Source organism: Corythoichthys intestinalis, chromosome 5, assembly GCF_030265065.1.
Source record: "Corythoichthys intestinalis isolate RoL2023-P3 chromosome 5, ASM3026506v1, whole genome shotgun sequence".
In the NCBI taxonomy this organism is placed as follows: Eukaryota; Metazoa; Chordata; class Actinopteri; order Syngnathiformes; family Syngnathidae; genus Corythoichthys; species Corythoichthys intestinalis.
This window is the reverse complement of record NC_080399.1, coordinates 41,484,927-41,497,509: the sequence shown is the minus strand read 5'-3', so window position 1 is coordinate 41,497,509 and position 12,583 is coordinate 41,484,927. Positions and strand designations below refer to the sequence as shown.

At 40.7% G+C, this 12,583-nt stretch overlaps 2 protein-coding genes across 6 annotated transcripts in view; both read left to right on the top strand.

Annotated features, from left to right (window-relative positions):
- Positions 1-116: 116 nt before the first annotated feature.
- Positions 117-7,014, top strand: rxylt1 (ribitol xylosyltransferase 1). Its single transcript, XM_057837133.1, has 6 exons — positions 117-334; positions 453-635; positions 753-855; positions 953-1,267; positions 1,380-1,550; positions 5,459-7,014. The coding sequence occupies exons 1-6, from the start codon at positions 190-192 to the stop codon at positions 5,859-5,861; spliced, it is 1,320 nt and encodes a 439-aa protein (XP_057693116.1). The 5' UTR covers positions 117-189; the 3' UTR covers positions 5,862-7,014.
- Positions 7,015-7,159: 145 nt separating this feature from the next.
- Positions 7,160-12,583, top strand: part of srgap1a (SLIT-ROBO Rho GTPase activating protein 1a) — an 84,692-nt gene continuing 79,268 nt past the window's right edge. For 4 of the 5 annotated variants that reach the window (XM_057837129.1, XM_057837128.1, XM_057837127.1 and 1 more), the window contains exon 1: positions 7,160-7,749. In XM_057837129.1, coding sequence (XP_057693112.1) covers positions 7,686-7,749 — 64 coding nt within the window. In that variant the 5' untranslated portion in view covers positions 7,160-7,685. The remainder of the gene's footprint in view (positions 7,750-12,583) is intronic. The other variant, XM_057837126.1, reaches the window with a different exon arrangement.

Here is a 12,583-nt window from a genome sequence, read left to right as displayed (position 1 = left end):
TTTACATTCTAAATTATTACAAAACATTTGTATAAAGCGTCATATTGCTATTTATTTTAAACAAGGTATTTATAGGCAGGCACATATCAAGGCAGCTTTCATCGTGATGTAAACAAGGGTCCTCTCAACCCCAAAAAATGAAGTAGGTCTGCATAATGGTAACATAGACGATAATAGGAAGAGGGAAAAATGAAATTTCCAAAAAGAAAGTTGTTTCTTCTCATCATTGTTGCATATGTAGCGTTTTCGCTCTACGCTGCATACAATGTGTTCTTTAGTAGTAAAGTCATATCGCGCGTTCACAGAGTGGAGAAGAAAGAAGCAGGACCCTCTGGTATTTTCATACACATAAAAAAACGCTCTCGTATAGTAACTATGAAGGCACATTAAATTCTCGATTGAATCAGTAAAACATTCGTGCCGATCTGTAAGTATGTTTTTTTTTTTCGCAGGTGTTCGAAATGGCGGAGCCGCTCTATCCAATGGACAAGAGTGGAATCCGTGGGAGGATGAACAGGTGGAGTACAACTCCGCACTGAACAAAAAAAGAGAGGCATTCAAACAGCATATGGCACGAATCGAAAAGAACAAACCCACAAGATATAAGGTCCAAATCTGGGGTAAAGCAGCCATAGGTGAGTAATGTTTGAACATTGTATATTTCCGATTATCTTATAAGGGAACATTGCTGCTATTTTGAGGTTTCATTCTACCATTATTATAATAATAAAGCTATCCTTTTTCCCCATCAGGACTTTACCTTTGGGAGCATATATTGGAGGGACCCCTCAATCCTACTGACAAGATAGCACAATGGAGAGAGGGTGAGATCCAGTCAAGTAAAATTGACTTCAGGTAAGTAGGTAACAAGTCTCTGATAGATATTTCAAATGTGATGAACATTACACAGACCACAACTATACAATTAATTTGTTTCCCTTTCCATAATCAGTTTCTACACAGGCCCTGCTGTAGTCCAAGGTCACGTACCCTTGGACATGAACAGCCTGGTCCTGGTCCTGAACGGTCGTGAGCAGCAGAAAGTGGTATACTCCACGCGTTGGTTGGAGCACGTCCAAGCTTTGGTACAATCCCACACTGTTTCTCACGTGGCTGTGGTCCTGCTGGGCAATGAGCACTGCAAGAATGACTGGATCGGGCCGTACCTTAAGAGACATGGTGGCTTTGTGGACCTGCTCTTTTTGGTGTACGACAGCCCTTGGGTCAATGAAAGAGATGTCTTCCAATGGCCCCTCGGTGTTGCCACGTAAGTTGTTCTTTAGATATTGTTCAGTCTGCTCCATTTTTACAGGAAATGTATGAAACATGAAATGCCTCTAAAAATAATACAAAGTAACACACCCACATACTAATTACAGATACAGACAGTTTCCCTTGGTCCGGCCCAATGCTGAGATGATCACCTCCAACCGTCCATACTTGTGCAACTTCCTCGGTACCGTTTACAAAAATTCTTCGAGGGAAACACTCATGCAGGTTCTCAAAAACTCGGGCCTGGAGAAGGAGTGCATTACCACTGCTAGGGAGAAGTAAGTAAATTTTGTCATGCCAGAAAATTAGCGCAAGAAGAGCTTTTAACCACCGTCGGTAATATAGTTCTGTATTCACAGTAACCCATTACAGAGGCAAAGCGAGGCAAGGAAAATTCATTTGTATAGCACAATTTAAGACGTAATGTAACAAGTAATTTAATGTGCTTTACATTACATTGAAATCGGCAAGAAACAATTAAAACAAAACAATTAAGAAATAGAAACAAAAACACAAAAGATTATAAACAGGAAGACAGTTAAAAGCAAAAAATACATAAAATAAGGAAACAGAACAAGTCATAGATTGCAGATTTGAACAGTAAGGGCAATTAGGGATATTGTATCGTAAACAACAGTGTTTAGGCCTGATTTAAAGGAACTAACCGTTTGAGCATACCTAAGTAATTTTTTCCACAGTTGAGGAGCATAATAACTGAATGCCACCTCACACTGCTTGGTTTCTGTTCTTGGAACACACAACAAACCAGTTCCAGATGACCATCGTAGGGATCAAGCAAATCCAGCATGTATTTTTGGTCCAAGTCCTTTAAGAATTTAGTAGACTAGCAGTAAGATTTTATATCTAGCCTTTGACCCACCGGAAGCCGGTGAAGTGATTTCATGACAGGTGTAATATGATTCATTTTCCTTGTTTTTTCATTTTCCTTACTCTGGCAGCAGTATTATGGATTGGCTGCAGCGTCCTTATTGATTTCGTTGTTGACATGGCATGGAAAGAGATGGAAATGTGCCTTTGCAATAATCCAACAATGAATGCATGATTAGGTTTTTCCATTTCTTGTTTAGACAGAAGCCCTTTAATTTTGGCTGTATTTTGTTAGGTGGTAATAGGCAGATTTAGCGATAAGATGGCTGTTGAAGTTCCAGTCTGAGTCAATAATTACACCAAGATGTCTGGCTTGATTTTGTAGCTGTTCATGACATTGAGTCAAGGTGAGCACTGATCATTGTCATTTCCTTTTTTTGGCCAAAAATTACATACTCTGTCTTTCTTGCATTTATCTGGAGAAATTTCTCGCAGTCGTAAATGCAGCGAGCACACAGGATTAGTGACACTGGAGCAGAAGAAAGTTCATGAATATGCAAGCTTTAATTTGATAACTAATCATTATTTAATTCAATTCTTTAACCTTCAAATTTGGAGATAAAGTGATTGGAAGAAAGAAAAGACAGCAAGTGCAAGAATTTGAGTCACACTATTGAAAACGTATCGAACAAGAAACGAAAATACATCCGAAATGAACTCTTATTTTTCTTAGAAAAGAAATTACTGCTCTATTTTAAGAATTTTTTTTTTTTTTTTTTACAGAAGGAAGCATGAAGTGGGCAGACACTTGTATAACACTTGGTTGGACCTCACATCGTCTTTGATTTCAAATCTGTTCATTTGCAGAGCTGTTTTACGAACAAACGATTGCAATCAAATCAGAAACCGTAGATGATTTGCAGAGCTGTTTAACTAACAAAACGACTGCAATCAGATCACAACCATAGATGACAGACTTGATCCAGGTCACACTCATTTTACCTATTTTATGCACAAAGGGGGGGGGGGGGGGGTGGAATCTCGTGCGTGTTTTAAGTGCTGCGAATTTTATGTTGTTTAATACTATATTTTCTTCATATGTTTTTGGTACTGATAATTTAAAACTGTGAAAAACAGGTAACACTTTATTTGACAGTGGCGTCATAAAACAGTCATAATTGTGACATGACATTATCATGAGCATTGCTGAATGCTTATGACAGATATCATTAAGTGTCATCCCATAAATTCTGTCACTAACGCCATTTATGTCCAGCTCGGATCTTTTACATCCATTCTAAAGTAAGATATTTAGCCGGATAACACTAAATGACATCTGTTATAAGCTTTCATTCATGCTCATGACAGTGTCATGTCATAATTATGATTGTCTAATGACAGTCTTATGGCGCCACTGTGAAATAAAGTGTTACCAAATACCATAACTAGCAATTAATGAAACAACTGGAACAGTAACTGAAGAAATGATTAGCAAAGAACATGATTTTTTATTGTTATTATATCTGTAGAGCTGCATTGCAAGCTAGGAGGCATGTTGGACAACAGTAGTGTTGACAGCAGGTGGCAGCAGAGGTTGACTGTCTCCCCCAAGGGAGCAGTGCTGGCCAAATGAAGCTACTTGAAGCAATTAAGCTTTGCAGCCAATTGGTTCAAAGCTTAGTGTTTCATTTGGTCTTATGACAGTCGTATGATGCCGCTGTCAAATAAAGTGTTACCAGTTAATATCTTTTGGTGTAAATATCCCATTATACAGTGAGGACAGCTGCGGCTTATAGTCCCAGTGCGGCTTGTCTATGAACAAATGTCGTTTTCGATTCAAATTTGGTTAGTGGCGGCTTCTAGTCAGGTGCGCCTTACAGTGCGAAAATTACGGTGTATATATATGTATTAGGGGTGTAACGGTACACAAAAATCTCGGTTCAGTACATACCTCGGTTTTGAGGTCACGGTTCGGTTAGTTTTCGGTACATACCTCGGTTTTGAGGTCACGGTTCGGTTAGTTTTCGGTACATAGTGAGAAAACAAAATGCAAAACATAAATGTGCTAGTTGTTTATAACACACTTTTGTGCTTTCAACAATAGGAACATTAGCCTATACAAAGCTAGAATTCTGCTCAAAAAGTAGCGGGTATTTAAAGATAATCCAACAACAATTTGCCTTTCAGGCCCCGCGTATTGGTCAGCTTTCTTTCTGGAAGAAAGAAGAAAAAAGAAGTTCTGTGCTAAATAGAAAAGCAATCCCAATGACAAACATTTTAACATGTGTTTCACAAATGAAATGCCTCAATTAAACATTTTTTTTTCTTATGAACCGTTTTCAAAAGCTTTATTGGTGGATTTTCTCAAGTTAAAGCGCCACACAGAAATTCATGAATTTAATTGTGTAAGCAGGATTTGTGTATTATTATTATTATTTAATTACAGGTGTTTTAGCTCATTTCAATTTATTTAAATGGGCTATTATTTATTTTATTATGTGTTTATATTTTACAAATGTGATGTAGTATTCATTTATATTGTATATTTTATGTTGTATAACTTTAGTTCCTATGTGAATATTAGTTCCTACTTGTTTTGTTGTGGTAGGAGGGTTTTGTATTGAACACGGGGCCGTGTTGGTTGTTATTATAGCAGAGAAGACAGCAGTAAGTCAACAAAGACAAGTGAACTCTGCCCCGACCTACCACTCAAGAGATCTGATGGACTCAAAAAGTAGGTCACGATTGCATATTAGTTTGAAAATCGACCGGCGCCACCGTATTTTTACGCGAGTGACTTCCGGCCCGATCCAACCTACCGGTAGTAGTATTGACGCAGGAGGGCTGCGTCTCGCGTCAAATATAAACTCTGCCATTGTTTTCACGTGCATCGCGTTGAGCCGCTTCTGGGACGCATCTAACACGCGGCCGCACTGCGACTGGTGTGCATTGGCTGATTGACTCTTACGCCCGCGTTTCACTGCGTTGTCACGGCGGTCACGTTGTTGCACCGTTGACGTTTCTGGGTTATACTGTCCTACCGTGTTGGTCCTCATTATAGTAGAAAAGACGGAGTAAATATAATCTACACAAAGAAACTGTAACCCGACCGACCCACAGTCTCGAAAAGTTATTTACAGGTTATATTACGTCAGAAACTCGTTCGGTACGCGTCCGTTCCGAACCGAGCACCACGTACCGAAACGGTTCAATACTGTTACATGTACCGTTACACCCTTAATGAATATATGAATATATATATATATATATATATATATATACTGTATATTTGTCAGATCTCTTAGCCCTACCACGTATCTATTTACTGTGAACTAATGCTCTGCCTCTGTACTTTAAGATGGCTCCCCCAAGAGACAGCAGACAGTCTGAAGCGATATCAAAGTGCCCTGGCCCAGAGCGAGCTCACCCTATGCCCCGTCGGCATCAACAGCGAAAGCTACCGCATCTATGAGGCCTGCTCTTACGGCTCAGTGCCGGTGGTGGAAGATGTACTCACGCCGAGGACCTGCGCGGCCGGACCCAGCTCTCCCCTGCGCCTCCTCAAGGCAGCAGGAGCACCCTTCATCTTTATTAGTGATTGGCGAGAGCTTCCCACAATTATGGAAGGAGAGAGAAGAATAAGCCAAGAGCAAAGGGTAGACAGGAGGAGGAGGTTGCTGGAGTGGTATGCCACGTTCCGCCAACAAATGAAGGAGAGATTCACTGAGGTCATTGAGGAGAACTTTTTCAAAAGTGGCTGACTGGATTGCTTAAAGGGACAGACGGGAAAGATTTGTTGCTCAAAATATTTAAATCTGAAAATTCTGCAACTTCTGATAAAAGAGAAAATCACGTTTAAACACATAAAAAAATGACACCACTTACAAACACAGTTGTCATGTCAGTTAGACACTGTATACATCAATTATCACTAAAACACTGATTGACTCGAAACCAAGCGCATTGGACGATAGGTCTCATTGACAACATGAGGTAGTGTGGACATTGGACAATATGGGATAAATGCGCTTGATTTGCTAAAGTAGTACTGGCATTTATAAGATGTCTGCCCACACTAAGGTTGTCCCCTCCCTGGAAATACTGTTTTTGTTTTTGTTTTGTTTTTTATGCCACTAATACACTTTAGAAAAAGGAAACCGTAGGTTCAGTTCATGAAGCAAGGTTCTTTCTTTTGTACATAAAGGCATTGTCTGTCCATTTAAATATGAACAAAGGTGAAAGTAACTTATTTTTTTGGAAGTGGAGAAATGTAATTGCCTTTACTGTCGTGAACATGGTGATTATCAGTATTATGTGCAGTTATGTGAATAATAGTCATTAATATTGTGACAGCCTTTTCTTTGTTGCTTGTATTTAAAGTGTTAAAGGTGCTTGAATGTGCAGTAATGTAGAATTTATAGAAAATAGCATGCCTTTGCATACTGAGATCCATCAACTACAATTTGTATTTGTATGAATTTGATGGGGTGATATTCTTTTTAATTACTGAAAACAACACTAAATTAGAAACAAAACAGCAGCTCAAATATAATTTGACATTGCATGTTTAAATATTTGTATTCTTTTTGTTGTTGTGCCGCATGTATATAATGTGTCTGCAATTAATGAAAAAAAAAAAAAAAAATCTCGTGGAATCAGTTTTCCTCCAGATGGCGCTAGGTTCAAGTTTTTAATTGTACAGTAATATAAATCAACAGATTGTTCTGAATACAATGTCGGGGTCTGACTTGTTTACAAGAAAATGTCTGCAAAATCAGATTATTACACTCCACTATTAGATACACGTTTCTACCTCCCTAATAGCTATTTTACATGTTGTGCAAGTGCTTAGAATAGATAGTAAACTCGAATGCCTTAATGGTGTGTTCTGTACTATTTTTGATATACTGTAATAAAGTTTTGTCATTTCCTGGTCTTAAGGAAAATGTCAAGGTACATTTTATTACATACTCATGTGCGTGTGTGTGCGACTATTTGTGTGCGCGCGTTTCCCTTCCTCCCTCCCTCCTGCTTGGCTCTGCTGTCGTGTGTGGTTGTGCTGCAGTCGGCCAGCCTACTTGTCTGCCTCTATCCTGTGCCTGCCTTGAGTTAAGAGGCGAAAAAGCGCCCAAAGAGAGCGGGCAGTGTGGAAGTATTTGCGTGTCTCTTTACTCCGAACAACTAAAATCGGATATATACCTCAATTCATTCAAGTCGACTTTGTTCCACCTCGACGCGGCTTTGGGGCACTACTTTTCTACGCGGTGGTGCTAACTGCGGATGATGCTGCGCTACAGAGCCCCTCAAAACTTGCATGGTTTTGTAGGGTTTTGTTTGGTTTCCCGTGGTAGCGAGAGGACGATCTAGAAGTTGTGCGGATCTGTTGGTTGGAATAGGATTGCGCATCGCCTACCCGCTAAGCAGGAAGATTATCAATGAAGAAGTAAGCGTTTTCTCCTGGGAGCTTAATCACTTGGTCGCGCGCCCTTTCCTCGTCCACTTTGGGATGAGTCCCCTTTTGTAACCCTTCCGCTTGTTGACAAGCACTTATAACTACATCATTTTGAACGACAGGCGGTCAGAAGATGTCTTCGCCGAGGTTTAAAAAGGATAAAGAAATAATCGCGGACTACGAGAGTCAAGTGAAAGGTAAGAAGTAACTGGAATATTTGTCTTTTTAACGGGAAGGCTGGAAAACTGCAGGCAGGCTAGTTCATCAGCGAGGCGTTAGCTAGTGATTTAAAAAGTTTGGAATGTGTGACCTCCAGCAGTGCTTTGTGCACAGACGTATGACCATATGACTACTACCCTGTGTTACAGATATCTGGTGGTTTACTGAAGCGTTTTGAATGAGCAACATTAGCAAAGAGAAATCAGCAATCTAAACGTCAACTTTCCCACCATCTAAGCCTGTTTCATGTTTCTATACGATAGTGCTAAATACATGCTAAAGTCTTTTTAGGCCGTAGCAGAATTGTGACTTAAAAAATCAAAAAATACATGTTGAGACAGAACACCTGTATGAAGACCCGATGTATTGCTCAGGGCAATTAGGAAAAGTTGCTACTTCTTTGTTTACTATTGCTGCACAAACCCCAAACGCGCATACTAAAGGATGATGTGTAAGGATGCCATTCTAAGCCCTCTTAGAAGGTATGACTTAATGTCATATACAAATAGACTGACACACAGGAAAGACGCATTAGCCTGCTCCAGAGTAGTAGTCATGGAGATTTGGCTTCAAGCCAAGCAGCCCTGTTGATCTCTGCCTGTTGCATGCCACAATACCACATACAGTGGAACACAATCCCGTCTGGGTCACTGGAAAACCTCTAATTAGTGATGCACGATAATGCATTTTTCAACCGATACCGATAACCGATAATTTCCTCCTCATTCCAACCGATAACCGATAATGTCAAGCCGATAATTCTATTAAAAGATTTATGTAAAATTTTAAAGTATACACAAAAGAAAATATTACTGTGCAAAAATATAATTTATTGCTCTTTTTTTCAACATAAAGTATGAACAAGTCGTCAGTTCAAACATCTAAATAATGACAGATTGTCTGACATTGTGTAATGGTAAACCTTTGGCAACAATTACTTACAGAGTAAATACCTAAATTGCACAAAAATGCATTTAAAAGTAAGCCATTCCTAACATATATAACATTAATCCGCTGCAAAACACACCTCCTTAAAACTAGTCAGTTTTAAGTGTAAATCTATTGGCAATAAGTGAAATTATCTGCCATCGCTTCAAGTGTATTTCTCTCAGATTTCTTGGAAGAAAAATAGCTAGCTGAAAATAATTTTAACAGCCTTGTTTTAAGCAATACATTATTATACTTAATCCTAAAAAAAAAAAAACTTGAAGAAGGAAAGATTTTGAATAATATTTGTGGCTACAGAATATCGATTTAAGAATTTGATTACCTACTGTGACTGTAATTGAGCAGAGAAATAAGTTAAATAATTTGAAAAGTGATTGCTAATGTTATATGCTTTGTTGCACACTGTGAAAATGATTACCTCAAAAGAGCGAGATGTCATGTACCCATTCTGGAGCGCTTTGTTTACATTTGCGGCTTTCACGACATTTGCGTTACAGCAGCTAAACTGCTACACGGCAGTACTATTTGGACGGAGTTGGAGCTCGCATCCACGTGCGTGTTGTTTTGTGCCTGAGTTTTATTAAGCCGAAAATAAAGGCAGCATTACAAAGTCATCTGACCGCTCGTCATTTCACATTGTGAATGCATTATTGACTGGCTCACTTCGTTTTCTCCATGTTTAAATTATCTTATAACCACTGTGCCGTCATGATAAGCTTGCTTACCGGACATCACTTTTTCATGAAGAATGGTGGTCGTATAAACTGCATTATTTCTTTTATCCAGGGCTTTGGTTCTCGGGTCATTAAGGTAAAAAAAAAAAAAACTGTGTCTTGTCTCGGCGGCGGCGGCAGCTACATTCGTCCCGGATAATCCGGCCGGTTCGCCGCGGCGTATTCAGGTCCTGGCTCTGGCCGCACGCCGTGGGGGAACGCTCGAAAAACCGGGGTGTTCGCCGGAGGTCCAAAGGCCGGGGAACCGGTCTCGGCCCGCCCCGCCTATGGCGAGGCGGCGGCGGCCTGCCGGACTGGCCAGAGCGGCGGGCTCCGTCAGAAGACGGCTACTTGCCGACTGTCGGTCTCCAGTAGTGCCGGTGTTTAGCCTTAGATGCGAATTTACCACCCACCTTGGGCTGCATTCCCAAACAGCCCGACTCTGTATCGTCACAAGCCCTGTAGTTTAACTTAGTGTTTACAATAGCTTTAGCATTCCTGCTAGCAGCAGCCTCGTATTTGTTCCAAAATTCTTTGTGATGCAGTTTTAAATGGCTGCTGGGTTAGTGGTTTTGAATGAGGACGCGTTCTTTCTGCCTCGTGGAACTTATACGGAACGTTTTGCAGATGGCGAGAGCGTCGTTTTTTTAGTAACAGCCGCCATAATATTCAACTAGTAACTACTTCTTGTCTTGTAACTCCGCCTCCTCAACCCCTCCTCCCTCAGGGGCTTCAGAGAGGGGAGGGGTTGAGGAGGCGACGTGCTGAATTCTTCGGTTGCGCACATTTGGAGGCAAAATCAAGTATATAATTATCGGATTGCATTATCGGTTGAATTTTTTTATTATCTGGATTATCTGTGTGACGTCATAATTGCCATTATCGGCCGATAATTATCCGTGACCAATATTATCGTGTATCTTTACCTCTAATTTGTATTTCGAAACAATTTCAACCACAGGAAATGATGGAAATAGATGCCTTTCCAGGGTACAATTAACAACATCGTAAAATCTTCATTAACTGTGGAGGCAAAGTTCTTCTTCGTGCCGCTTATCCTTACTCGGGTTGCATACTTACAGTGTATCACAAAAGTGAGTACACCCCTCGCATTTCTGCAGAGAAAGTCCATAAACAGTTTGCTGAAGACATGTCAACAAAGCACATGAATAACTGGAACCATGTCCTATGGTCTGATGAGACGGGCGGGCTTTCTTGTGTACAGTCTTCAGAAGAGGGTTCCTCCTGGGGTGACAGCCATGCACACCAATTTGATGTAGAGTGCGGCGTATGATCTGAGCAGTAACAGGCTGAACCTCGACCTCTTCAATCTCTGCAGCAATGCTGACAGCACTCCTGTAACGAGTCACTTGACATTTTAGAGGGAAAATGACAAGCAGTACTCAATTTGGACATTTAGGGATGTACGTAGTTTCTAAGGGGTGTACTCACTTTTGTTGCCAGGGGTTTGGATATTAATGGCTATATTTTGAGTTATTTTGAGGGGGAAATAAATTAACTATTATATAAGCTGCACACAGACTACTTTTCTTTGTGTCAAAGTGTCATTTGGTCAGCTTTGTTCCATGAAAAGATATACTTAAATATCTGCAGAAATGCGAGGGGTGTACTCACTTTTGTGATACAATGTAATTGGCTTCGTGTCAAAATAAGTCACTCTTAATAGTTTTCATGTCTTTCACAACCTTTGTGGAGAAAGCAAAGCATGGTCCCACATACTAAATCATTGACTGCCATTGATGGCAACAGCTGTCCACTTAATTTGAACTGGGAGGAATGGCAGTGAATGCTACATCTCTATCCCATTGACGATGCTAGCGAATACCGGCTGCCAGCCTCTCCCAGTCAAAATGGATGTGACGTCCAGAGCTGTCAGTGGCAACCAATGGGTTAATCATATAATGCACATGTCTCATGATGTTTTGTCCTGCAAAAACCAATGCAGAGATGAAACAAAAGTATACCCATTTAAATTTTTATTGCTGCTTGCTAAACAGAGCTCTCAATCGATGTGATGACAACTTGCATGATAGGCGACCATGCAAGTTTTAAATTTTTTGTCATCAGGGGCATTAGACTTCAGGTTCAACAGCACACAGTATTCTCATTTACAAGAACAATGAAGCCATCTACTCCCCGTTCCTTCTTAAGGCCGAGTTATACTTCCGCGTCAGACCTACGCCGTCAAGGAAGAATCGAGTTACGACCCTACTCCGTAGCCTGACGCGCACCTCTTGATTTTTCTAACCTTCGCGTCGCGTAGACGCGTAGCGAAAACGGGCTGTGATTGGTCCGCTCAGACTGTTGTTTCCGGGCGAAAACACCGCCATTGTAGAATAGAATCAAACATTATTTTCTACACGCAAAAATGCACCAAGCCGACGGGAGTATCATCGAAGAGCAAGTCTCGTCAAGAAATTATTATTGTGACTGCCAAATGGCAAGGTCGGCGATCGAAAAAATAAATAAATGGAAGAACCACCGAGACGTGGGTGGTCGGAATCGAGTGGCCACACGAAGCGGTGACACAGTCGGCCAAAAACTGCCAACTTTTAATCACTTTATGTCGTATTTTTGGTTGGTGCACTTCATCATTTACTGTGTACATATGTTTCAAGTATATGAAGAATAAAGCACAGATTTGGTGTCAAAAGAGTTGTTTTGATCTTTAATTTTCAATAACAGACAGTTCACACACACAATACATCATCACTGATTGAGAGTGCCTCGGTGCTTTTTATGATAACCTTAAAATCAAGCCTCCCAACGCAGTTTGGGAAGTTCCCTAGACGCCAGAAATCTGCTATGGCTTCCCACTGGCTGGTTGTAGGACACGGCAAACAAATCAGGCTGGAGGGCTTTGCAGACCTTGAGCGCAGTGCTCGACGCCAGTTTGAAGCTAGCCGCCACAGCTAGCTCTCTCCACCCGAGTCTAAAACTCTCTGTGCGGCATCAAAAGTCGGCCAGACCGCCTCGAAACCGTCTTCTGCGTCGCCTGCCCGTCAACATTTGTATGTTCAATATTTATTCAGTGTTGATGAGCAGAATATTTACTTTCAAGAGTTCCATCTTGCATTGTTTATTTTTTCTCCGACTAGCGGAAGTAAACAAGCATGCCCCAAAACCGTAC